Genomic DNA, 25,105 nt, shown 5'->3' with positions numbered 1-25,105 from the left:
GCTGCACAATATATGGAGTACAGAACCGATGCGCAGGGAATCTGCGAGTGATGTATCTAATGTGATCAGAGAAGGAACGGTATATAATATCATTCTGCATCAGTATTCGCAAAAATTGGACGCTTGATGTTCTGCCGTTGTTGCTACATCCGCGATGGCCCACGCAAGTCAGCAATGACGTTCGGCCGTATGACCATTCGGGGTAATGATTGATTAGTGAGGGTCAAGAGTTTTCGGATCCGATCAGCGACGCACGTAGGATAGCTGGTGGAAGAGTTCCGATGTACCATAATACTCATGCACATTTGAGGGACATACACGAGCTGGACTGGGTTAAAGCACTGTGACCAGGCTGTTGGGTTCATGCGATTCTGTGTAGTAAGAACTCATGTAAAGGAGATGCGAATTTGTCAGACCTTCACAGAATGGGTCTGTGGCTTAGCTGCATGCCACTTTGCAAGACAATCGAGACTAATGGACGATGCTATATCGTCGTTGCTACCAATATACAACTTTTGACGTTCGACGCAATCGACTCCGAGCGATCAGTTTGGTATGTATGGCTAAGATGATCACTCGAATGATCCTGAGAGAGTTCTTCAAAGCTCTCATAGTGCAGCACGCTGTTTACCGAGGGCTGCAAAGGTAGCACCAAAACCGAATTTCAACACACCAGGATTTGCCCTCTCTCCGTGAAGCTTCATCATCTCTTCATAGGCGTCTTCTGCGTTTCCGCCTCGTCCGACAACTTGATCGAGCACCTTCTCGAAATCCTTGATGTATTGGCGAGTCGCCGGAATAGTCCACGGCCCATGCATTTCTCCGGCTTGTTGATGACCAGCTACGACATATGATGGCTTCAACTTTTCCACAATATCGAGTGCGGCCAGCCATTCGGCGCGTTGCTCTGGTGAAGTTCCGATCGCGTGCATCTGGTGCACTTGCCCATATACGACGTCGCCCGCTACTACGAGCTTCAAATCTGGTATCCATAGCACTGTCGTGTCGTGTGTGTCCGAATGTCCGACTTCGATCACTTGACACTCCCATTTGTTACTAATGAGGAATTTGTTTTCGGTGAGAGGCTCAGGGAACACAAAAGGTTGTGGAAGCTCGTGGTCTAGAAACCATGCTGCCCATGTGTGAGCCCATGCAGGTCCATTCACATCATCTTTCGCGTGCTTGATTGTTCCCGCAGTAGCGAGGACCTTGGCATTTGGAAACTTCTTGAGCATGATGGGTATCCCAAACCAGTGATCCGGGTGGCCGTGAGTGATGTAGATCGTTTCAAGATTGCGGCCAGGAGCTGTTTCCAAGATCCATGCGAGCAAGTTTTCGTTTTGTTCGACGGTGATGGGGGTGTCTACCAGTACGGCATTCTTATCGTCGTAGATCAGCGTGCAGGAAGTTGGTGACCACTTCTCGACGAAGCAACCGGGCTGGCAGGTAGTTGGCGGTGCAACATGGACAGCCGCACGCAGTTGAGACATTTTGAATGGATGGATTTATCGGTAGGAGATGTTGCAATGTATGATGACCTGAGAATCCAGTAAGCTTTCATCAATTACCTTTGGTTGCAGTTAAATACTGGATCTTGATTTGCAATGACGTGGCTCACACACAGAAGCTGGGTGTGTTGTCGAAGTTTCCGCTCTTGACGCGGTTCGTGACATGATCAGTAATCTTCTGGCCGATGTAGCTTGCATCACCTAAGATCTCTACGCCCGCAACAGAGATCCAGTTGAAGGTTGTAGCAAAGATCAGTAATCTCAGAGCGAGCACTAGACCAGCTTTCGGAGATCTTCCGAGCTAATGCAAGGGCTGATCAAGCACCGTGGAGAGATCGTAGGGTTGTCGTGCTGCTTACAACACTTTCGGGATTCGGAATAGCGGCGATGTCCCGTCGCGAGAACGACGATTCCAACTGCAGGGCTGGGTATCCTTTGCCATATCTGAGCACAACGAATACGACGCCTTCACTCAGTATGTGTCAGCTTTGTTGCCACCTGAGGAAAGCAGAATGGGAAAGTGCGATTCACAGCTTCATTCCCCACCATTTCCTTGCCCGCTGTTCCATTTAAACGCACAGGTATGATCTCAATACCGTGCTTAGTCTGTTAATGGGAACCTTTCCAATGCTCTGGCGCAAAGAATCGACATTGGGACGAGAGATCTGCCAGTTCGGAAGTGGCCCAGTTTCCGCGTTGTTCTCCACACCTGGCGTAGTTGAGCAGCTGCATGAGCAGTGTCCAAAGAGCCCACCGAGGTGACAAGGGACCCCTCTATGGCATTCAGCTTGAAAGATCTTCCATAGCTCTCCAGCCGATGAAGAAGGACTTGTCAACGTGGATCTGGTTAACTTCCGTGCCGGCGGGTTTGGATTAGTGATGCGCCATATATGCATAGATGACCGCTTCACAATTGAGTATCAGGAGATTTGTACAAAGCTAGAATGCGTGTGAGATGTCAACATGAGTCTTTGCGGGCTCATGCGAGAGGTGAAGTTAACCGTAGGCCCCGTCTAGCGCGAAGCTGAATGACTAAGCACGGTTCCTCAGTGGTGAACACTCCACGCTCTGGATACTCACAGTTTTAAGCTGGTCCTTTCAACAGCAGAAGTACTGTTGCAAGAGGCATGTGGTTTGCGGATACTTGATACTCGTACATAGCCACTAGGCCGAACATCGCATTCATCATCACCATCATCTGTCTCTTGCAGCGCCATTGCACACCCAACTCCTCGCTAACAGCACAACACACTCTTCTGGGAAACGAAATTAAAATGCCTACTTCTTCGCATCCTTCTTCACCTCCTTCTTGACCCCAGCACCGACATCTTTCTTCGCGGTGTCCTCCTTCAAACTCACGATCCGGTTGAGCACAACATGCTCCGGTGTCGAATCCTGATCCTCGGCAAAGAACGCGGTCCTCAGGCCTTGAAATCTCACAGAAGATTTATCTGCATTTCCGCTCGTCTCGCCATCCGTCTTGGGCCAAGGGGCTCTTTGCTGGATTTCTCTAAACCCAACTTCGACCAGAGCATTCTTGTAAATCACCTCTGATTCAGGGTTGACGTCGTCGTAGTACCCGCCGTTCTTCCAGTCAAGCTCGTTCGGTTTCGTGGTCTTGAATAGTGCGTTGAAGATGCGGCATTCGGCTTTGATGGGTGAGTTATGTGCTTTGGATTCGCCAACCCAGTGGATACGCGCTTTGCCTGCTGGTACATCTTTGCCGTATTCTGCTTTGATCTCATCCACCTTGCCTTCTGCGTTCTTCGAGAAAGAGACGACCTTGATGGGGAACTCGGCGTTGAGCAGGCCGACGCTCTGACCAGGCGACAGGCGGAAAAAGTCTTGGTCGTCCACTTCACGGAAATCATCTCGGTCGATGTATATGGTCTTGGTGAAGGGAACTTTGTGATCGCCCTTCTCTTTGTCCTTTGGATCGAACGGAACCACTCGCTCCTCAACGTAGTCATCTGGTAAATTCGTGAAGGTGACTTTGATTGGGTCGAGAACAAGCATAAGACGAGGAACTGTTCGCTCCAGGTACGTCCGCATTGTGGCATCGAGAACATGTGTCATGGTATTTGCGTTGCTTTTCGTGACGCCGAGATCGAAGACGAATTTCTTCAGAGCGCCTGGCGGCACGCCACGCCGACGGAGAGCCACGAGTGTGAATAAGCGAGGGTCATTCCAGTCACGTACAACAGGCGGGATCTTGCGACCAGTGCCAGCCGTCACCACTTTGCTGACCTCTGCCGTTGTCTCCGGCTCTTCGTCACCCTCCTCTTCCAGTTTGATCTCGTCCACGCCATCTGCTGCTTCATCGACCGGATCAGGTGCATCGCCGCCGACAGTGGTGCCATTGACAAGCATCGCGATCCTCCGCTTCGACAGGATCGTGCCTTCTACATTCAGTCGACCATATTCGCGTTGCATCGGACCCTTCTCATCCGACCCGGGTAGTTTGAAGTCCAGAGCCTCGCATAGCCAGTCGTACGCGGGCCGCAGTGTCTCGAATTCCACAGTGCACAGACTGTGGGTGATGCCCTCGAAGGAATCACACAGGCAATGCGTGAATTCATAGGTCGGGTAAATTCGCCATTTGTTGCCTGTCCGATGGTGATAGTTCTCCTTCTTGATGCGATATGCTGCCACATCCCAAAGAGCCGGGTTGTTTGCCAGTTTCCTCAGCTTATCCTTTTCCTTTTTGACCTCTGCACTATCACCTTCTGCCGCTTCATATTCCTCAGACTTCGTACCGAGATACTGCTTCATCCTCAGCAACGCCTGTCCAGCTTCGTATTTCCCGTCTCGCATCCCTCGGAACTCTTCCAAATTCTGCTCAACGCCCTTGCTCCAGTGTTCGCACACTGAACGTGGTCCGTGGTCCTTTCCACCTCGTCCAGCCTGGATAGCAGCTGCAGAACAGAAGCATACATATGCCTTGCCACGTCGAATCAACTCTTCGGCCAAGTTGTAGAGTCTGTCAAAGTCATCGCTCGAATGTGTGATTCTGGCCGGCTCGAAGCCCAGCCACTGCACCATGTCCTTGATACTGGTGAAGAACTGCTCTTCCTCTTTCGCAGGGTTGGTGTCATCGAATCGAAGGTTACATTTGCCGCCATATGACTTTGCGAAACCAAAATTGACAGTGATGGCTTTGGCGTGGCCGATGTGCAAGTAGCCATTAGGCTCAGGTGGGAATCGTGTCTGGACTTCGTTGGGCGGCACAGGCTTCTCGTTGTAGACACCCTTGAGCCATCCTGTTTTGAAAGGGTCTACAGCTTCTGCTGGCGTGGCTTTGCTCGAGGCAGCATTTCCTGATGCTGGCTGAGGGGCAGATTTCGAGGCAGCTTTGGCGGCTTTTGCTGCTGCTTTCTTCGCTTCTTTCTCCGCGGCGCGCTTGGATATCTTAGGCTCGCCGTCCGCGGCTGGTGGTGCTGCGTCGGCCATGCTGAGTGTATGAGTGGTGAGCGCGGTCAGTGCAGGAATGAAGGTCAACCATGTTCAGGAAGTGAGTCAAGATCCCAATGCTGAATCACAATGCTTGGCGTTTCATCAGCGGGGTCCTGGTCGACTTTCACATGCTGCTGCTCTTCTTCTTAGCTTCACACCATCCTCCGCATGCGACACTTGACACTCTACTCAAGCGTATTTCGAAAAATCACGATCTCAACGTCGCTCCTTTCACGCGCCTCACAAAACGCGTGCCGCCCTCGCCCTCAATCTCACCCGCTTGCGAGCGTGTCCAGCATCAAACATCGCTGCCTGCGCAAGATGGCTTCGTCGACAGTTCCACTCAACGAGATACCAACCTTGACCCTCCTCTACAAGCTCAACAAAATCACTCCCGCTACCGAAACAGCACCAAATGCGACATCAAAGTTCAACGACAAGATATCCCTGATCCAGACCGACCTCACAAAGCTCCAAGTAACGGCAATAGTCAACGCGGCCAACGAAAGCCTGCTCGGAGGCGGCGGTGTCGATGGCGCCATTCATCGCGCAGCCGGACGCGAGCTTATCGAAGAGTGCAGGGAGCTGGATGGATGCGATACTGGCTCGGCAAAGATCACAAATGCGTACGGCAGACTGCCCTGTAAGAAGGTGATTCACGCTGTGGGACCAGTGTACAAGCGCAAAGGCGTATCAGTCGAAGATGGTGGAAACGGCAGCAATGAGAGATTGCTGCGTGGCTGCTACAAGACGAGCTTGGACCTGGCAGCTGAGCATGGCTTGACAAGCGTTGCGTTCAGCGCGATCAGCACAGGAGTGTATGGCTACCCAAGCGAAGAGGCGGCTGATGTGGCTCTGCGTACCGTGAAAGAGTGGCTCGAGACGAACGAATACGCAGAGAAGATCGAACGCGTTGTGTTCTGTCAGTTCCTCGACAAGGATCAGGACGCGTACGAGGAGTTGGTCCCGATATACTTCCCACCTGCCGCTTCTGCAGATTTGAAGACAGTAGAAACAGCGGAGTTGGAGGGGAAAGATACGGCTTCCGATGAAGCAGCAGAGAAGGCCGACATCCCAGAACTTCCAGAAGTGCCAACGAAGGAACCCACGCAGCCTGACGAGCCCGAGACTAAGAGACAGAAGCTCGATGAGAATGCCAAGGTTTAAGTCGACACCGGAGCGCCCGAGAGACGACATAACGAATCATGATTGAATGAATATGAGATGACGAGCTGTCTGGAGAACGCAGCTTTGCATGAGCGATGCATACTTAGATACCCCATTAGCGAGCGATATGGCCCACTGGCAGACTCAGCTGGAATTTTCATTTGTCGACAAGACGTCCAGCTTGAGAATCATACCAGATAGTACTTGAGATCGTGTTTCCAATGAATCGAATTGAGTTTGGCCCAAAGCGATCCATCGCCCGACGAGACTATACAATTGTACAATGGTTGCGGAGAGGAAGACAAGATAGCGCACAACGCTGATGTTCATTGTTGCTCGTCTGCCATTCGCCTGTAGACCTGCACCTCGCCTTGACGCGCTCAAATGCAAATTCCAATTTACGCGTCTGTGTCGCACCTGCATCGACGACCAGGCATCCTCGAACCTACCTGAGCTTCGCGTCTTGCACGCCACGTTTTTCAATTTTCCGTCCACATACCAGCTGCGGATGTTGAACATCTTGCCCTAATTCGACAGCGACAAGACGATGGCGCTACACAAGAATCCGAAGTCGTGGACAAGCAGGCCAAGCCCCACCTGCCAAACTTTTGCCACGAGTCTTAGCTTCAGCAACACACACTTCACACTTCTTCCATCTCAAATAGACTTCAATTAGAATCTTCCCCATCACCAGTCTGCGACAACTATTGGAGGGAGTTCACGTGCACTTGGGCCAGACACGCCAGACGCCACGATTCACACGAGACATCCTTCCCCCGGAGCGGAGTGGAGGAGAGAGCAGGCATCTCCTCCGGCCCACTGCAATCCCTCGGTCTGCATTCTCCCAAGGTTCGGCGAACGGCATCCTTCAACATCTCAGCTGCCCTTCACCAAAACCACCACCATCAGACTCATACACAATGCCGCGAGCCCGGTGGAGTGACACGATCTCTCGGTTGAGACGGATGCGCTCTCCTCACACGTGGAGCACCTGTTCGTGTGATGCACAGAGATGCGTTGGAACCACCGCGTTGGTCTGGGGGCATCGTTGTGCCGAAACACCCCATGGGCTCGGCCCCGGACTGTCCACCTTCGGGTAAAGATCAACCCTGCCCACAGCACCTGACGCCGCCACAATTAACGTCCATTGGTGGAAAAGTGTTGATCAATTGTTGCGAACAAGGATCTCACACCATAACCACCGTGCACAAGCTGCTGCAAGCACCTGGCTAAAAGGAGCCAATACTGCAACGGGCATTGGCGCGCATGTGCCATGCTCCACCGCTGCGACGCCACATGGTTATACGGCAGAATTCCTGCAGCTTCATCGACCGTGTCCACATCCCGGGGTCAGCTTGATATATCGTGGTTCATAAGCTATCCTGGTCCCCGTTCACCTCGTGTCCTCTGCAGACTGCAGCCCTTACTTCTCCTTCTGCGTTGACTGAGTACTTCACCAGCAACAACACCAGCAGCCATGGATCCCGAAAAGACTAGCTATACGTCGGAGGTCGAGCAGAAGGCGGCCTTCGCCCACAAGGCCGAGATCGATGACTACCGAGCGGGTGCCATCGAGGCTGAAGACGCCGAGCATAACATGACGGTTATGCAGGCTCTGAAGGCGTACCCTATGGCCTCCTTCTGGGCCTTTGTCATCTCCTGCACGATTGTGAGCGTTTCTTGAGCCGGGGAACATAAGAGTCAAGCTGATTTGTACAGATCATGGAGTCCTACGATGTCTTCTTGATGGGCAATTTCGTAGCTCTGGATAAGGTGTGTCCTAAAACCAAGTAGCAAACAGCCAATCAAGCTAACAGCTTGATAGTTCATCCAGGATTACGGTGTGATCAATCCCGCTACCGGGGAGAAGGTCATTGCAACAAAGTGGCAGTCAGCACTCCAAGTATCTGGACAACTCGGAGCTCTTATTGGTGTCTTCTTGGCCGGACCTTTGACCAGTCGCATCGGATACCGCTGGGCTAACATCGTTGGCTTGATGGCTCTCAATGCATTCATCTTCATCTTCTACTTTGGAGACTCGCTCCCCGTCTATTTCGCCGCACAAATCCTCGAGGGTCTGCCATGGGGTATTTTCATTGCCAATGCTCCCGCATACTGCAGTGAGATTGTGCCGATCCAACTGCGAGCTCCGGCGACCCAAATGCTGCAGATGTTCTGGGCTATTGGAAGTATCATTGTTGGTGGTGTTGCCTTCCACTACAACGAGAACACCACGGAAGACGCTTACAGGTACGTCTTTGACCATTACCCTTTCGCTAGCTTGACTGACGCAGGTCAACAGGATCCCGATTGCACTTCAGTGGCTCTTTCCCACCCCACTCGCCATCCTCATCTTCTTCTCGCCCGAAAGTCCTTGGTGGCTCGTTCGCAAAGGACGTTTCGAAGATGCCGCGAAATCGGTCGAGCGTCTTGGACGCAAGGATCAGATGAAGACACCAGAGACCATTGCCATGATGCGCCGTGTCATCGAAATGGAGGAGACCCAAACCCAGCCCAACCACATCGAACTGTTCAAGGGAACCGACCTTCGCCGAACTCTCATCGTTTGTGGTGTCTACGCTGCGCAAAACCTCACGGGTAATTTGATCGCCAATCAGGCAGTCTACTTCTTCCGACAGGCAGGTGTGAACTCGAACCTGGCGTTCGCCTTGGGTCTGATCACCTCCGCTCTTCAATGGATCGCCGTCATGCTTTCCTGGATCTTGACCACATACTTTGGTCGTCGTTCTATCTACCTCTGGGGATCCCTCGCCAACTTTATCCTTCTGATCGCTCTGGGTATCGCTGGTTCCTTTGGTGCCTCTCACGCCGCCAACCTGGCACAGGCATCGTTGGGTCTGATCGTCTCCGTCTTCTTCACCCTAGGACCGGCTCCTGCTTCCTGGGTCATCATTGGAGAGACTTCTGCCATTCGCCTCAGGCCTCTGACGACAGGTATGGGTCGCGCTACCTACTACATTGTCGAGATTCCATGTATCTTCTTGGCTTCCTGGATGTTGAATCCAACTGGTGCCAACTTGGCCGGAAAGTGCGGTTACGTGTGGTAAGTCCCAGAAATCGTTGCTATGTCGAGAGCATGTCCTAATTGTGAAATTCAGGGGTGGTACCGCTTTTGTCTGTCTCGCAGTCGCCTGGTGGGGCTTGCCTGAGATGAAGAACCGCTCATACCGTGAGATTGACATCATGTTCAAGCGTCGCATCCCAGCACGTAAATGGAAGGAGACTGTCATTGATGTCAACGATGATGAGTAGAGAATTGCAACGCTGGAGAGCCACACAAAACGACCGCTGCAGAAGGCTTTGGCTTGGCATATGGTCCACGTGTGGTATCGACATGCTTGCAAGATCGTGTATTACAGCAATGATATTCCAATTCATGTGCCTGATGTTCATTGTTCCCTGCTATTCCCTCTGCCTCCTCTAAGACCACGAAAATTGATGAGTTGTCCCAAGGATTTGATATTGAGCTTTCGGTCCTCATCACTATACTAGACGTGGTGCTACCAACGTGCTGGGATTTGTATACTAATCTCAATCACGAACCTGAACCAGGCTTTAATTTTTACGCAAATTCATGGGTATCTCTCATACATCGCGTTCGCTACTTCACACTGGAACTTGTACTGTCCTCCAAGACACTCGCCGTTAATTTCACAACTTTGTCTCCACTTTCCCACTGTCCAATGCTTTAACAGCTTCTTCGAAATTCGGAATGTCATCCGCACGATTCGCAGCTCCTATATTCCGATATCACAGATCAGCAAAGCGCACAACACACTGGAAGGGCAGACGCAATTCAACTCACCACCCCACTTCACCCTCCCATCCTCCCCTATCGCAAAAGTCCCAGACGTCTGCCATCGACTCCCACTCTCCGTCGGTCGATTGCTGATCCCTTCATTCTTGGCTAAATTCCATACGTTCCACATACTTCCTGCTGAGAGGACGTGGCCCCAGGAGGAGACGCTGAGGCCGTAGGCGTTGTAGGCTTCCTAGGAAATGGCAATGCGTATTAGCATGAATATGAAACGAAATGTAGAAGGGGGAAGGCTGAAGGCTCATACCCTATCAGCATCGACTATGATCCGTAAATTCGCCGGTTCACTACCGAATTGCGGAATCGATTTCAACCATTTATCTGTGGAAGTTTGGTCGGAGTGTGAGATTGCTAGGAAGTCGATGTCGCGGTGGGTCTTGGCTGCTTCGCGGAGGAGGAGGTAAGTCTTCTCGGCGAATCTGAGAACGTTGATTATTCATTAGATCTTTGAACGCGAAATGAGTGGAATCGTTGGAGCTTTTCTTTTTCAAACTTACGGACACCCACAATGGCGGAGGAAGGCGAGGACTGTGCGTTGGTTGGACTGGAGGGCAAGAATAACGGGCTGAGGAGCTTGAGAGCCGATTTGAGGGACAGATGAGGTTGGGGCTTCTTCGTTGGACTTCGGTGCCCACCATGAATTGAATTCTTGTTGGAGGGTCATTGTTGTTGGACGTGGATCGTGTGGTGGTAAGAAGAGTACGGTGAAGGGAGGGCGGATGCTCGGCTTGTTGTGGTAACGACGCTTCGATGAAGATCTTGCTATGATCGAGAAACTGGAGTACTCTTGAAATCTAGATAAGAATAGTTAGGACGATGGGTATGATATGATATGCGTATACCACAATAGATGTACTTCGGTTTGAACTGACATCACTCAAGCCGAGTCAAACTCAGGCCGTCAGGCACACTTGGCTCGTGCCATCCCTGTCCCGTGACGTCCTCCTCGGCGGCGGCTTCTCGAACACGAGACGGCCAGGCAGTCATCAGTCGCAAACCACCGACCTCACCAAACACCGCCCACAACATCAGCAATCATGGGCATGCTATTATCGCTGCCGCTGATGGCGGTGCCCAGCATGGGTACCCTCCTCACATTTGGCGCCAGCTGCTGCGGTGCCGCAACATGCTCCGCCGTGTGCTCTGCCTGCGGCAAATGCAACAACAGCATCGCAACTCGAATCGCCTACGCCGCCATCCTCCTTCTCAACTCGCTTCTCTCCTGGGTCATGCTCACCGATTGGGCCGTCAAGAAACTGCAAAAGGTTCTACTGGACTACGTCACGGTCGATTGTCTGGGCCATGAATGTTTCGGTTTCGCGGCAGTGCATCGCATCAACTTTGCGCTGGGCCTGTTTCATTGTGTACTGGCCGTGTTGTTGATTGGAGTGAACAGTTCAAAGGACAAGAGGGCGGCGATACAAAATGGATTCTGGGGCCCGAAAATTATCGTTTGGTTGGGCTTGATTGCGCTCAGCTTTTTGATCCCGAACACGTTCTTCGAGGTCTGGGGCAATTATGTGGCTCTGGTCGGAGCAGTCTTATTCCTCTTCCTCGGACTGGTCCTGCTGGTCGATTTGGCGCATAGCTTTGCGGAGTTCTGCATTGACAAGATTGAGGACACGGATTCTGGACTGTGGCGCGGAATCCTTATCGGCTCGACTTTGGGCATGTATCTCGGAGCGATCGCCCTGACGATTGTCATGTACATTTTCTTCGCCAACAGCGGATGTGGCATGAATCAGGCCGCGATCACGATGAACTTGATCTTCCTGGTTGGCATCAGTGTCATGTCAATTCACCCAACCATTCAGGCGAACAACCCACGCGCTGGACTTGCTCAGGCTGCTGTGGTGGCTATTTACTGCACTTATCTCACATTCAGTGCGGTAGCAATGGAGCCGGATGACAAGAGCTGCAATCCACTGGTCAGAGCTGCCGGGTCGCGCAAGGCCAGCATTGTCCTGGGAGCGGTTGTCACATTCGTCACTTGTGCTTACACCACCACACGTGCGGCTACATATGGTCTCGCAATGGGCGCTGGTAATAAGGGGTATGTCTCACTCGACAACGAAGCCGATAGCCATGATTTGGTCGACACTCAACCTGAATCCCGCCGCGCCATGCGACAGGAAGCATTGCGAAGAGCAGTCGAATCCGGCGCACTTCCTGCTTCTGCCCTGGACGAGAGCGATGATGAAGACGACGAAGAAAGCGCTAAGCACAAGAATGACGATGAGAAGCAACGCACGCAGTACAACTATTCCTTGTACCACATCATCTTCATGCTGGCCACTGCCTGGGTTGCTACACTCTTGACACAAAACATCGGAGGTGATAAGAACATCGAAAAGGGCGATTTTGTGCCAGTGGGCAGAACGTACTGGGCAAGTTGGGTCAAGATCGTGTGTGCGTGGGTATGCTACGGCATTTTTGGATGGACACTCGCAGCACCGATCATCATGCCTGATCGGTTTGATTATTCATAAGTAATTTGCTTTTCCTTGCGTTTGTATGCAGAACGATAGAATGCATCGATTCACATCTAGCCTGCTCCCGTGAGCTGTGCAAGTAGGAGATTGGATCATTCCTTCAATTCGTTGTTTGATGGAGACGCGGCTCGCGGAATAGTGCATGTCGACCAGTCATCGAACTTGGCGGCCTGCAGTATTGGCCGAGCCCTACACGTGACTCCACACGAAGGATTGCGGCGTTATGCATGATCAGCGGCTATGGCGCAGTCCAGATTAACTAGGGGGACCTTCAGCTGAACCTCAGCGGTAAAGTGACCAACAAACTACAAACATGTGGCGGTGGGTCTGTACACCGGTCTTTTCGCATCAATCTTTGTGTTCCTCAAGAGCCGCTGATATATCTCTACTATAACTTCTTGTTCTCCGGGCCAAGACTTGAACCAAGACATAAATTGCCCTAACAGCAAACAGTGCTATTCAGCCAAGCTACACCCTCAAAAGCATGAAAACATGGCCGACAACGAATTAATAATAGCGATCGTATCGCTCGTCATCGCCATCGTTGCCTTCATCATCGCAACAGCACAAGCACTACAACAATTCGCCGCCAGCGCAGAAGGTTATCGATTATGCGGTGAAGGCATCATGGGCCTCTGGGGCAAAAAAACCAAACGAGTTTTTACCTGGAATGAATTCCGATTCAAAGTCATGATGCGGACTCCAATTCTTTTTGTCGCTCCGCCAAATAACACTCGAGGCCCTGTTCCTGAACGACCGGTGTATAATATTACCGGATCTTTGAAAAGTTATGAGGAAACGCATTGTAGAGTTCCGAGTCAGCAAGCAGATGATGCGAAAGCTGGAGCTATGAAAGTTCATACGGCTGATGATGAGCATGCGAGTTGGGTTGTTTTTATGGAGGCTTTGCAGAAGGCTGAGGTTGAGGGAAGGCAGTGGGATTTGGGGTCTTCGAAGAAGACAGCGAGGGATTCGTCGATGATGAGGGAGGTTCCGTCGACGATGGTTGTGCAGGTGCAGGAGAAGAAGAGGAGTTGGGATCAGATGCCTGATGCGGTGAGGAAGCCGTTTGCGACGTCGAATATTAGCCATATCGTGGAGATGGCGGCGCTTTTGGGAATGCAGTGGGTTACGTTTGATCAGGATACGTGGAATTTGAGGGCGGAGGGGAATGGGTATATGTTGCTTTCGCAGACTGTATGGGGATTGGGGGTGAGTTTGTCTTTTGCTGTGACGGGGAAGGCGAGTTTTGCAGAGAATAGGATGATTCCTTGTCCGGCTGTGAAGCAGATGCTTTTTGGGTCTGTTCAGACGATCTTTGATGGTTTGCAGCTGAATTTCGAGCCCAAGAAGGCTGCTTGGGAGGATATGTTTGTGACGCAGCGGACGCTGAGGTCGTTGAAGCTGGATCGAAAGTCGATTGAGAGGTACTTCTCGAGGAAGGAGCATAGCGTGATTCGATCAGGTGAGTGGCCCCCTCTTCCAGGCTGCCTTTTGCGAGATCACGAACTGACGAATGAACAAAACAGTCTCCTTCGAAATGATCGCCATGCTCAGCAAAGTCTTCCGCATCCCCGGCACAAACTTCAAACGCCTCCCCAATCCAACTCCAGACCCCTGGCTCAACGACCTCAGCGCCTGCAAAATCCAATCCGAATTCCAAGGCAACATCGCCCGCATGATTCACGAAGCACAATCTCCTTCCAACGTCCTTGCCCGCCTCAACTGGATCGATGCCATCTGGCAAGAAAGTCTCAAACCTGTCTGGCAGTCCAACCCTTCCGAAATCTCCATCGATATGCGCGACGCCGTGCAATCCGCCATCTCAGCCATCGATAACGAATTCTTGCATACCTATGGCGAAACCCAAATTCTCTTCATCGCTGGCGCCCACGTCTCCGTCGTACTCGAAGAAATCAGCGATCCGAAATCATTCCTGCATTCGAGAGATTGTGATACTGAAGAGGAAATCTGGTACCACTACTTCCACGTCATCCGAGAGAAAGTCATCAATTTTCAAGGCTCATCGGTGAGGGAGAGAGTTGTGGAGAAGACGGGAAATATTGCGGCTTTATTATCACCTGATAATGAGAAAGGAGCGCTTGGTAATGGGCATGCGAATGGTATGGTGTCGAAGCCGAATAGTATTCATTCAGTCAGCAAGGGATCACTGAGGGAGGAGATCTGGTTGATGTTGATGTTCCGGATGAGTTTGTGGTGGTTGTTGCATGATTTTGATGAGAAGGATGCTTTGATTTTGCCGCCGAGGTTGATGGGGAGTCGGATGCCCGTGTATATCTTGTAGATTGTCTGCTGTTTTATCTTTGCATAGCGTTGAAACATGGCGTGTTGATTATATAGCCAAAATGTTGGATTTCACACTTTGTCAAAAAGAAGCCGGAGCCAAAGGTCGATTGGCCATGGTGTAGCTTGCTAGTGATATCGAAGGGACAGATTGCTCATCCCTTCCGTTCATCGAGTATCTGAAGCTGTTCTGTTCGGCATTGGCAGCCAAGTAATTCCGCCCTGTCTTCTATTCAATGCAGTACACGCCGTACGTTCGCTTGTGCCATTCCCTACGCCTCGCTGCACCCTTGGTGAATCACCTCAAAACCATTTCCATTAACATGTCTACCGCTTTCCAGCCTTCTGCGAACTCCTCGCCGCAATTCTCCTAAATGCCTCGTCGTTCGCGCCCTGCGTCTTTCGCGCACTCACACCTTGAGCGTTACTCAAATTACTGACAGGCGCAATGCTGTACGTTCCGACACCACCCAATACTCTCGCTCGGTTCGCTGGTCCAGGAAGTTCGAGTGCTCTCTTCCGCTTCTCTGCAGCCACTGCAGTACGATCAACTTGACTACCTCCCATTCTCTGGCTCGCAGCCGCAACCAATGGGTCGTAGCCTCTCGTCTCGACAGGCTTGGAGCGAGCATCTTTGCCCTTGTTCAGAATAACGCGGGTCCATTCTGCGACGAGTTGTTCGGCTTGTCTCTTGATGTCTGGTTGTGGTTGGGATGATTTGGTATAGAAAAGCACGACTTTGCCGATAGCTGAAGCAACGAGTGCTTCCTTTCCAATGTTGAGCTTTGAGAGGATAGCAAAGAGCTCACGCTGGATCTGGTAGTTTGGCAAGGCCGCATCTTGATCGGCGGGTTCGAGCATAAATCGGACAGATTCGAGAATGTTGATATCCGGATCAACGAGTTGCGACTGAATGGTGTTGCGGTTCATGAGCTCCACGACCTCGGGGAGAATCTTGAGCTTCTGAACGGCGACTTCGCCTCGCTGTCGAGCCTGAGCATCAGCCTCACAAGCTTTAGCGATGCGAGTACGCATTTCTGAAAGTTCTTGGTCGGCGCGCTCTTCCATGTCCTGGGCGGCTTTGCGGCGAGACACACGATGTGTCTTGAGAGCCTCATCAATCTTCGCATCGAGTGCACGACGACGGCCTGCAACTGTTAGTATGTGTTCAACCTCGGGAGTTCCATGTACTCACGCTCATCCGGTGGCAGGCTGTCAAGATCAATCGGCGTCCTCTCCCTCTTTGAGCTGCCACTCGGCTTTGATCCCTTGCCTTTTCTCGAGCGCTTGCCATCCATTTCTGGCCCGCCCTCAAAGTCATCTTCATCCTCGCCTCTGCGTCTCCGACTTGGCTTGTCTCTCTTCTTCTCTTTTTTCTTCTTCTTTCGCTCGCGCTCAGCCTCTTCTTCGGCCGTTCGCTTGCGCTTGTGCACACCCAGTAGAGCAACATTGCTCTCGTCCACATCAATCGGCTTATCTGGGATGTTCAGCGCCGTGGCGTCAAAGTCGGCGAACTCCTGTTCGTCCAGCTCTTCTAGTTCTGAATCGTCATCTTCGTCGTCTTGGACTGCCCGGTCGGTGTTGGCTGGGTTGCCGCCGTCTGCTTCGTCGTCGGCCTCATCTGCGCCGTTCGTGGGCAGCTCCTCCTGCACCTCGGTGTCGGCGGTAGGATCAGCCATTGGGGGCGTTCCTCCCGCATCGTTCTCCTCTTCTATCTCCGGGCGCAGAGGGTCGGTTTGGTCATTGTTGCCCTCTGGCTCGTCCTCGCGGCTGTTGATGGTCGGCGTCTCTGGCTGCTCGAGATCCTCCATGGTGGCGGTGTGAACGTCGCGCTTTCCAGTGGTCTCCGAAAGGATGAAATAGATTCCAGGCGGCAACAAGATGTGTGTTGGAGGTGATGAGAGAAGGTGGTCGTGGTGATGGAAGTTGGTCGCGACGCGGTTGACGTTCCCTTTGACGAGCCTCCGCAAAAGTCGCGCCGAATCGGGCCAAAAGATTCACTTCATCACTCGTCACCACAATCACAGACAATTACTCTCATCACTCTCAACACAGTTCACAAGCAATCGCAAACATGTTCGGCGGTCAGTCGGCTCTTGAATTCGACCGGGAAGAGTATGAAACTGACGAATTTCCTATAGCACCACCACAACCCACACCCGAAGAGCTCGCGCAGCAAGAAGCGGCTGCCAGACAAACCATCTTCGGCATGGTCAGCATGTGTGTTGTGCTATACTTCTGTATGCATCACCTTGATCGCAACTCAGACACGACATTAAACTAACAAGGATGGCAGCACCGTTCGCAGTTGACGCCGTCAAGAACCTCATCTAGACTGGACGAATAAGAGCATCGAGGGAGAAAGGCCATGAAGGGATGTATCATACTGTACAGTGTCGAAACAAAGAGATAAAGCAGGGACTGGACAAGTCACGCAAATGGATCTGCGATGACCATAACTCCGCGATCCTGCGAATAGAAAGCTGTGTACGATATGCCAATGTGCATGGAAAGGACAACAAACGACGAGCGCAGAGGCTGGCCAATTATTGTATAGCGAGACTGTACATATAGGCACATCGGAACGATACGGACTCTGTCGCAGGCTGCTAAATGGCAGCTGAGCCCACCACCGTGGCACAATCAGACACGCTCTAGAACGTATCGTCATCTATCTGCCACCCTTGCTTAACCACACTCGGACTAGGCACTTCAAACTCCAAAGAGTCGTCCTCAATGTCATCCGTCGCATCAGCTCCCGCAGTCAACAGCAGATCGTCCACAATCTTCTTGCTCGCCTCCCTTGCAGGCGTCTGCACGAGTCTGCTCTGGGGGACATGAAATTGCATCGTCTTCGGCGGACTGATATCGGCAAAGAAGTCTTCATCCTCGTCACTGTCCTCGAACATATGACTTGCACGCGTGCGGTCTTTGCTCGCTGCGTATGCTTTGTCTTGTGCGGAGAAGAGCTGTTTCCCTGTAGATGTTGTGGGTGGTGGAGGACCTGTCTTTCGAGTTGCCGGAGTGAGCACAGATACGCCGGGGGTTCGTGGTGCTGGTTTGGCGGGCGAGAAAAGCTCGCTTCGTAGTTGAGGCGCAGACGTTTCGGGCGAGGACTGAGGTGAGTCGTCCCAGAGCTGTTTCTTGGTAGCCGTAGCCGGAGCTGGAGCAGGCTTTGAAGCGGCTTGAGACTGATGTTGTCGACGCTGGGTCATGGGTGTCGCCTGGATGCGGTAATTCTTGTCCAGCACGCGGTGCATGAGAGGGTCGTGGTTCTCCTGCTGTGTCCGGAAGGCAGATGGTGGTTCGAAAGCAGATTGAGGCTGGAAAGGAGAGGAGTCCATATCGTTCGCGGTAGACATGCGCGGCGTGCTGGGCTGGTCGGTGCCTGGCGTATTGCCGCCTCGCGGGTTCCTACCAGTGTACTTTCGCGGAGATGGTGACCTGTATGAAGATGCTGGCCTGCTTCCTTGTCTTGTCTTGCCGCCCGACTTTGACGCAGAAGTTGGCAGTTTGGGTGTTGTCTGCACGCCCGTCATTTGTGTTGGCGATTCTGTGCTGAACTCCTCCTCGTCATCTTGCGCGCTCGCTCCGGTTATAGTGCTCTCATCGTGATCTGTCGACGTTTGGAAGGACTGTGTAGCGTCGGTCTGCGTGTTGTCCTCGTTGGCATTCTCTTCGTATCCCGACAGCGAGACGTTGGCCGAGGCCTCGAAGAATTGTTTCCAGAACTTGCTGTAATCAGCCGACGAACTGGCATTGTGCCTGATAGCGTACCTTGGAGCCCTCCCAGACATCATTGCTGTGTTTCGCATAGTCCTCAACGATTGGCAGGATACTGCTGGTGACGATGCGGTGGGCTTTGCTGAAGTTGCTGTCGATTTCTTGCAAAGTCAGGGTGATTTGCTGTTCTAGCTTCTCAAGCTCTTCTGTAAGTGTCAAGCCTCGTGGCGGCTGAGTGAGGATTGGTCGAGACATGGTGGCTGGTATGTGGTTTCCACAGAGCTGGAAGACGCGTGCGTGGTGGAGGACGCGCCCAGAAACAAATCCCGAGCCCTGCACGAACCCCTCCAATTCACTTGGCTTCGCTACACCTTCCCCTACTCTTCCTTCTACAAAACACTCGCGAGCGTTCAAGACCTTTCTACGGGAAATCGTATCGGCGTAAAAAGGCGGGTAGCATGTCAAACAGCATCTCTGCGCAGCACTTTATTCGAGCGACGATCTCTGTTGAACCCTCGAATCTCGTTCTTGGCGAAGCTGCCAGTCTGACAGTCACAGCAACACTCCGTCACAGCAGTCCCGTCACCATCTTCATCTGGGGCACGATCTTTGATACAAATCTAGCTTACACGCAGGGCTTTAGATGTACAGACCTCACATCCAACGCGACCATTGGCGTCTGTCGAGCCAAGAAGAAACGAGCACCTTTCAGCAGCGAGCTGGAAGGCAGCGACGACGTATACTTTCAAACCCTTGAGCCTGGCGAGACTACAGTATTCACGGGTAGCTTTGATCTTGCCGAAAGAGAGCACCACGGCGAACATGTGCTGACGCGTGGTCATCGCTATCGGCTGGAGCCGAAAGTTGGCCATGTGGTCACCTTGTGGTGGCATGGTAGGAAAGAGGATGTGATGAGTCCGGCTGGACAGCGTGCGCCATTGAAAGAGCCTGACGGGCTGCCTATAGTGCTGGCTGGCGATGTGCGGGCAGAGTTCCTGATTATCGGAGAGACAAATCCGGCGTAAGCGCACAATGTCGACTTACTCAAACTGAGTGCCAGCCGACGATTGAAGCCTGAATACAACTGTCTGTCGTCAGAGTTCACTGCAATCGTACCAGCTCAGCTGAGACGCGAAGAAGGCACGAACAGACACCGAGTCACCAGCAAAGTAGAAGCTCCGATACTTCACGCTCGTCCCGGCGTGAACAGTGGACATCATGGTCGCGCAGCCGTTATCGTCCGGACACTGCATGCAAAGCATGTTGTTATAACTTGACCTCACCAGGATGAAATGGTCGTAGAACACCAGAATTCAAGTATGCTCGGCTGACCTGCCTACTGCGAGAGCTATGTCAGACGACCCAGGATATCGTCTCCCGAAACCCTGCAGCTCCTCTACTTGACAGCTGCGAGCTCTACTCCTCATCATGATGCCCTCATGCGGCTTTCCTCCGCGTTCCCCCAAAGGGTATACATCTCGGTGCAACGGAGCAATTCTCAACGAGGCAACCACAGCTACCGGTTGGACGAGTCCCTCTTGTTGCAGAAGAGGAGTACCTCCTCACGCGTACCAACACTCGTTAATCGCGGCCGAGACCAGTAAGTGCAGCTGTGGTCGATCCTCCTACATTGGCAAGTATAAAACAAACAAGATGCCCTTCAGTTTAAGCTTCGTCCTACTCGCCATTGTCGTTGTACTTGTTTCTACAGAAGGAGTCAAGATTGCTCTTACACATTTGCTTCACTGACCTGCGACACTGCTGAAATACGAAGAAATATAAACCAACTTCAATCGCCAGCATGGGCAAAGTAGCAATTGTCACAGGCTCATCTCGAGGCATTGGCCGCGCCGTTGCTCTCCGCTTGGCTCAAGACGGCTACGATGTAGCAGTCAACGATATCGCAGCCAACAAGTCCGGCGCCGAAGAAGTTGCAAAAGAGATTCAAGGACTGGGCCGAAAGTCTACAGTCGCCATTGCAGATGTCTCCAAGCTGAAAGAAGTCGAGGACATGATTCAGCATACAGTCAATGAGCTCGGACCACTGAATACTATGGTCGCGAATGCAGGCATTGCCCAAGTCAAAGCACTGCTCGACTTGACAGAAGAGGACTTCGAGAACATGTTCCGCGTCAATGTCTTTGGAGTGAACAACTGCTACCAGGCTGCGGCAAAGCAGATCATCAAGCAAGGGAATGCGACTGCTGAAGCCCCAGCGAAACTTATTGGCGTGAGCTTCACCAGTCCTCATCCTGTGCAGCCTTGAACCTCTTGCCTTCGGCACTGACCTATCATCACGAGTAGTGCGCCTCGATCGTCGCCTTCAAGCCCTTCGCTCTTCTCTCTCACTACTCCGCGTCGAAATGGGCTGTTCGTGGTCTGACACAAGCTTATGCGATGGAGATGGCCGAGCATCACATCACCGTCAACGCATATGCGCCAGGCATTGTGGGAACAGCCATGTGGGACCTCATCGATGAAAAGCTAGGCGAGAAGTCAGGCGTCAAGAAAGGTGACACGATCAAGAAGTATACCAATGAATTGATTGCCATGAAGAGGACTAGCACACCTGAGGTAAGTCCATGTAGATATGTGGGGCTGGAATCTGGAAGGCTGTGCTAATGGTTCCACAATAGGATGTTGCAAAGTTGGTGAGCTTCTTGGGTAGCCCGGACAGCGATTATGTGACTGGACAAACTCAAGTCGTTGATGGAGGAATCATCTTCACATAAGTGAGAAGGCTGGGGTGCAGGCGAAGTCGTGCGGCGAATGCGGACGCTTTCAAGGCGTTAGAATGAGAGACTGCTAGAGCAGGAAATTGCAAGACACAGGGTGTCCAAATTTCGAAGTCAAGCCGCATAAATGATATCACTGTTAAAATGCTCTCAAAACACCAATACATCCACTGCCCGCATCCGAAGAAGCAGTGCACAGAGCCCCGGTCTCAAGACATGCCATACAGAATCTTTCCCAGATCATTGCCTCGCCCCTTCTCACCACATAATCAAAATCCCCTTCACTTCCGCAAACTTCATAATCATCTTCCTCTCCGGCACCCCCTCAAACCCCCACCTCAACCCATCCCGATACCTCTCCCTCAACCCTCCGACCAACGCCCCCGCAACATCAGCATCCTCCGCCAACTTCTCCCACCCCAAGCGAAACTCCTCACTCGTCAACGCCGCACCTCTCATATACCCCATCAACCCCTCCTTCAAAATTTCCGTAAAATGCCACTTGATTTCGAACATTTTCGCCGCAAAAGCCAGTTCTACCCCTTCTTCGAATGTTTCGGGAAGATGGATGGGGAGTGGTTGGGGTTGGTTGATGTTCCAGGACATCCAGCGGAGGAGAGTTTGAGCAGAGTGAGGTTCGGTGCCTAAAGGGAGCCAGAAGGTGTTGTTGTTGTATTCGTGGTGGAAGGTCCAGGTTGCGCGGGTGAAGCGTTGGAAGGCGGAGCGGGGGAGGATGCCGATGTAGAGCGATGTTTCGACGTTGCGGGGTGGGCTGCCGATGCGGATTTCGACTTGGTGGTTGCTTGGGTTGGACACGGTTTGAGTTTTTGTGTTGTTGTTGCCGGATGTAGAAGGAGGAGTGGTTGTTGGAGGTGTTCCTCTTGTTATTGTCCTTCTTCCTCGTGATCGGGATGCGTCCAGGAAGGAATTGGAACGTGCTGGCTCTGTGGCAGCTTTTTGAATAGTGTAGTGTATCTCGCGCATGTGAAAGAAACAGCAAGCAAACACAAGAGCCAACAACAGGATCACAGTCTTAGACGTTCGCCTTCGCCGCTTGCTCGAACGTCAAACATTCGGATCTCCTTGTTCTTCCGCCTCCTCAGCACGCAACCTCTCCCTAACAGTCATCAAAGCATTCCCGAGCAGGTTGGACCCCCAGGAAGTTCTGTCTGTATGCCTCTTTGCTTCCTCTGCTTTGAACCCAATGCCCCAAGTCCGATCGTTCGGCGCAGCTTCGAATAATTCTCGTTCTCCTGTGGCCATGAGCAGTTTCTTGAGTTCCGGATTCTGAGAGAACTTGTAATAATTGCCAGCCACGACTATTTGAAATTTCGTAGCGTCGTATTTCTTCTTACCCACTTTCGTGAACGGCACAATTTGCACCATATATTTCTGCTTGTCCGGTTGCTTCTCCGCAAGGATCATTTCTGGCAGCTTTCGACGACCTTCGTCAAATGGGGCTGGAGCTGATTTAGTCGCACCTTTCGTGGGCTTTTTGGGTGCTTCAGGTGGATCGGGCGTGGCCAGGATCAACGCTTTGTTGTACATCATCCACTGCTCGGCGCAATTGAACTCATGTTGCTGTTCTTTGGGGTCGTCGGTGTTGCAGAAAGTTGCTGGGTAGTATTGGCAGAGGTAGCCATTCGATTCTTTTTCCCGCCAGAAGAATATCGGCTCTGTGTCTGCCATGATTACTTGCTGTGGAGTTGAGAAGTACACGTTTGAGAGCGGTAGTATATATGTTAGGTGAAAATACTTAGGCTTTTAGCTTTTTGAGGACACCGCCTGAAGGACCTACCAGACATGTCGTGATGACCATTCTCGCGCGTTCGAACTTCCCATATTCGCCACGTTTCGGATGACCTGGTGATTCATATCCAGGACCATGAGGCCACCAAACTATTTCTTGTCGACTTGAGCCAGTTCGCGAAAACACAACTTGTGGTACGCGTCTATCGTTGCGATAGAACTTGACATTTGGGATGCCTGTACCATGTTGCGGGCAGATCGGTGATATGGTTATCGTACAGAACCTGAGGCCGCACTCGCAGTCTGTGCCATAATTGTATTTGTGTTCCTCTTGACATCCAAAAGGAAAGGGAAGTGAGAGGGATGAAGGAACGAAAGCCCTATCGTCGCCAGCAGTTCGGCGGGCGATTCGGCTTCAGGCCTGAGGCACGATTCGCAGATTTCGCTCGTCCGGCCGGACGGCTTTGACTTCGACTTCGACACGCTTCAAATGCACGGGAATTGCTGTTCGACTTCGCCGAGCGAGCAGCTTGCACACATTTCACTGCTCGTACTGATTCCTCAGCACCGGACGCTCGGAGCCTTGTCGCGTTCGTCGTATCGATGGATCCGGCTGGAACAGCAGAGAAGGCTACAGCGTAAGAGCAAGGACAGGCAGCGGCCGGATGCTGGTCTCCTGAACAAAGTCCGTCGCCGTTTGCACGCAAGGACGCGTCCGCAGAGCACCAAAGGAGATGCAGGAACACACAATTGCCCGCCAGCAGCGATGCCTACGATAGAAGTTGAAGCCTGGGGCGTTATGTCCGGACTCGCGGTAGGCAAACTTGTTCGGCGGGACAATTTTTCGCCGAGACAGAGCATGGATCTTGCGACAGTGATACAATGACGACTACGACACAACATGTTCAAAAGAGGTACCTTGAGCTGTCAAGACGCATGCCTCGTCCTCATCCATACTCTCTTTTCCTTCACATCATCGTGTTCTTGACGCGGGTCTAATCGCGGTTGCCACTCCACACTCCAAACCATGTCTGACACTAAAACATCTCGCGCCTGGTAGGCTCAGTTTCTCCTGAACGCTGGCAACACTACTGATACAATCTCACGTGCAGGCAGTTCAGCAGCACCAAAGGTGGCCTGGAGAAGAATCTAAAGCTTAATGCCGATGTACCACTTCCACGACGCAAGCCCGATCAACACTTAGTTCAGGTCCTCGCTGCGGCACTCAATCCGGTCGACTACAAGGCGCCTGAAGTACCAGGCTTCACCACCTTAGCTCTCAAGACCCCGGCTACACCTTCAGTGGACTTCGCTGGACGTATCATAGAGCCGGCAGATGGGTCAACGTTCAAGCCAGGTCAGCTCGTCTTCGGTGGCGCTGGTGCTGGAGGCATTGTAGGCGGCGCCTTAGGCGAACACACCGTTGCTATGGATTCGCGTGTAGCAGCGTTACCTGAAGGCGTGTCACCAGTCGCTGGTGCCTCAGCGACCATCTGTGGCATCACCGCTTATCAATCGATCATACCCTACGTCAAGACAGGCAGCAGTATCTTCATCAATGGTGGCAGTGGCGGTACGGGCGTCTTCGGGATTCAAATTGCAAAAGCTGGTGGTGCTTATGTCACTACCACTTGCTCAACCGCCAACGTTGATCTGTGCAAGAGTCTTGGAGCCGACGAAGTCATTGACTACAAGCAATCCAACATCCTGCAGACTCTCATCTCGAACGGGCGAAAGTACGACCATGTAGTCGACAATGTCGGCTCAAGCCCAGAGCTGTTCTATAAAGCGCATCAGTACACCAATCCAGGAGCGGTATACGTTATGGTGGGAGCGCCAATCGCATTCAAAACCTTTTGGCACATGATCGCAATGAGACTTTGGCCTGGCTTTCTCGGTGGGGGCCAACGAAAGATTACCACGCTCATGGCAGACATCAACTCGAACGACCTTGCGGCCATAGGCAAATGGATGCAAGATGGCCAGATCAAGCCTGTCATTGACGAGAAGTTTAAGTTTGAGGATGCGCCGAAAGCTTTTGAGAAGTTGAAGACTGGGAGGGCGAAGGGCAAGATCGTGGTCGAAGTTTCTGGTGAGGCTTTCACGAGCACATGAGCGAATTCAGGCTGGCCGTCT

General features: G+C 52.1%; 15 protein-coding genes across 15 annotated transcripts; 8 read left to right on the top strand and 7 right to left on the bottom strand.

Moving 5' to 3' along the window:
- Nucleotides 1–608: 608 nt before the first annotated feature.
- RHO25_005351 (uncharacterized protein) lies at nt 609–1,490 on the bottom strand (the record flags this gene model as incomplete). Its single annotated transcript, XM_023596257.1, has 1 exon — nt 609–1,490. The coding sequence occupies one exon, from the start codon at nt 1,488–1,490 to the stop codon at nt 609–611; it is 882 nt and encodes a 293-aa protein (XP_023457134.1).
- A 1,296-nt stretch (nt 1,491–2,786) lies between these two features.
- Nucleotides 2,787–4,958, bottom strand: RHO25_005350 (uncharacterized protein; the record flags this gene model as incomplete). The annotated part of the gene is made up of 1 exon (XM_065602635.1): nt 2,787–4,958. The coding sequence occupies one exon, from the start codon at nt 4,956–4,958 to the stop codon at nt 2,787–2,789; it is 2,172 nt and encodes a 723-aa protein (XP_065458707.1).
- A 324-nt stretch (nt 4,959–5,282) lies between these two features.
- Nucleotides 5,283–6,128, top strand: RHO25_005349 (uncharacterized protein; the record flags this gene model as incomplete). The annotated part of the gene is made up of 1 exon (XM_023596255.2): nt 5,283–6,128. One exon carries the CDS (start codon nt 5,283–5,285, stop codon nt 6,126–6,128), a length of 846 nt encoding a protein of 281 aa, XP_023457128.2.
- A 1,477-nt stretch (nt 6,129–7,605) lies between these two features.
- RHO25_005348 (uncharacterized protein) lies at nt 7,606–9,401 on the top strand (the record flags this gene model as incomplete). Its single annotated transcript, XM_023596254.1, has 5 exons — nt 7,606–7,797; nt 7,848–7,901; nt 7,963–8,378; nt 8,431–9,192; nt 9,248–9,401. 5 exons carry the CDS (start codon nt 7,606–7,608, stop codon nt 9,399–9,401), a joined length of 1,578 nt encoding a protein of 525 aa, XP_023457127.1.
- A 399-nt stretch (nt 9,402–9,800) lies between these two features.
- RHO25_005347 (uncharacterized protein) lies at nt 9,801–10,630 on the bottom strand (the record flags this gene model as incomplete). Its single annotated transcript, XM_023596253.2, has 4 exons — nt 9,801–9,886; nt 9,955–10,141; nt 10,214–10,385; nt 10,464–10,630. 4 exons carry the CDS (start codon nt 10,628–10,630, stop codon nt 9,801–9,803), a joined length of 612 nt encoding a protein of 203 aa, XP_023457130.1.
- A 373-nt stretch (nt 10,631–11,003) lies between these two features.
- RHO25_005346 (uncharacterized protein) lies at nt 11,004–12,455 on the top strand (the record flags this gene model as incomplete). Its single annotated transcript, XM_023596252.2, has 1 exon — nt 11,004–12,455. One exon carries the CDS (start codon nt 11,004–11,006, stop codon nt 12,453–12,455), a length of 1,452 nt encoding a protein of 483 aa, XP_023457129.1.
- Nucleotides 12,456–12,950: 495 nt separating this feature from the next.
- Nucleotides 12,951–14,763, top strand: RHO25_005345 (uncharacterized protein; the record flags this gene model as incomplete). The annotated part of the gene is made up of 2 exons (XM_023596251.2): nt 12,951–13,923; nt 13,988–14,763. 2 exons carry the CDS (start codon nt 12,951–12,953, stop codon nt 14,761–14,763), a joined length of 1,749 nt encoding a protein of 582 aa, XP_023457915.1.
- A 326-nt stretch (nt 14,764–15,089) lies between these two features.
- RHO25_005344 (uncharacterized protein) lies at nt 15,090–16,573 on the bottom strand (the record flags this gene model as incomplete). Its single annotated transcript, XM_023596250.2, has 2 exons — nt 15,090–15,910; nt 15,958–16,573. The coding sequence occupies 2 exons, from the start codon at nt 16,571–16,573 to the stop codon at nt 15,090–15,092; spliced, it is 1,437 nt and encodes a 478-aa protein (XP_023457916.1).
- Nucleotides 16,574–16,836: 263 nt separating this feature from the next.
- On the top strand, nt 16,837–17,096 carry RHO25_005343 (uncharacterized protein; the record flags this gene model as incomplete). Its single annotated transcript, XM_065602634.1, has 2 exons — nt 16,837–17,002; nt 17,059–17,096. 2 exons carry the CDS (start codon nt 16,837–16,839, stop codon nt 17,094–17,096), a joined length of 204 nt encoding a protein of 67 aa, XP_065458706.1.
- Nucleotides 17,097–17,416: 320 nt separating this feature from the next.
- Nucleotides 17,417–18,740, bottom strand: RHO25_005342 (uncharacterized protein; the record flags this gene model as incomplete). Its single annotated transcript, XM_023596248.2, has 2 exons — nt 17,417–18,493; nt 18,540–18,740. 2 exons carry the CDS (start codon nt 18,738–18,740, stop codon nt 17,417–17,419), a joined length of 1,278 nt encoding a protein of 425 aa, XP_023457920.1.
- Nucleotides 18,741–18,943: 203 nt separating this feature from the next.
- Nucleotides 18,944–19,510, top strand: RHO25_005341 (uncharacterized protein; the record flags this gene model as incomplete). Its single annotated transcript, XM_065602633.1, has 1 exon — nt 18,944–19,510. One exon carries the CDS (start codon nt 18,944–18,946, stop codon nt 19,508–19,510), a length of 567 nt encoding a protein of 188 aa, XP_065458705.1.
- A 776-nt stretch (nt 19,511–20,286) lies between these two features.
- Nucleotides 20,287–21,217, top strand: RHO25_005340 (uncharacterized protein; the record flags this gene model as incomplete). Its single annotated transcript, XM_023596247.2, has 3 exons — nt 20,287–20,715; nt 20,790–21,059; nt 21,122–21,217. The coding sequence occupies 3 exons, from the start codon at nt 20,287–20,289 to the stop codon at nt 21,215–21,217; spliced, it is 795 nt and encodes a 264-aa protein (XP_023457917.1).
- A 261-nt stretch (nt 21,218–21,478) lies between these two features.
- Nucleotides 21,479–22,204, bottom strand: RHO25_005339 (uncharacterized protein; the record flags this gene model as incomplete). The annotated part of the gene is made up of 1 exon (XM_023596246.1): nt 21,479–22,204. The coding sequence occupies one exon, from the start codon at nt 22,202–22,204 to the stop codon at nt 21,479–21,481; it is 726 nt and encodes a 241-aa protein (XP_023457918.1).
- Nucleotides 22,205–22,285: 81 nt separating this feature from the next.
- RHO25_005338 (uncharacterized protein) lies at nt 22,286–22,909 on the bottom strand (the record flags this gene model as incomplete). The annotated part of the gene is made up of 1 exon (XM_023596245.1): nt 22,286–22,909. The coding sequence occupies one exon, from the start codon at nt 22,907–22,909 to the stop codon at nt 22,286–22,288; it is 624 nt and encodes a 207-aa protein (XP_023457923.1).
- A 1,087-nt stretch (nt 22,910–23,996) lies between these two features.
- On the top strand, nt 23,997–25,084 carry RHO25_005337 (uncharacterized protein; the record flags this gene model as incomplete). The annotated part of the gene is made up of 2 exons (XM_023596244.2): nt 23,997–24,025; nt 24,082–25,084. 2 exons carry the CDS (start codon nt 23,997–23,999, stop codon nt 25,082–25,084), a joined length of 1,032 nt encoding a protein of 343 aa, XP_023457924.1.
- Nucleotides 25,085–25,105: the final 21 nt, after the last annotated feature.

This window comes from Cercospora beticola, chromosome 3 (genome assembly GCF_033473495.1).
Source record: "Cercospora beticola chromosome 3, complete sequence".
In the NCBI taxonomy this organism is placed as follows: domain Eukaryota; kingdom Fungi; phylum Ascomycota; class Dothideomycetes; order Mycosphaerellales; family Mycosphaerellaceae; genus Cercospora; species Cercospora beticola.
The sequence above is the reverse complement of the archived record's forward strand: the minus strand, read 5'-3'. Positions and strand labels throughout refer to the sequence as shown.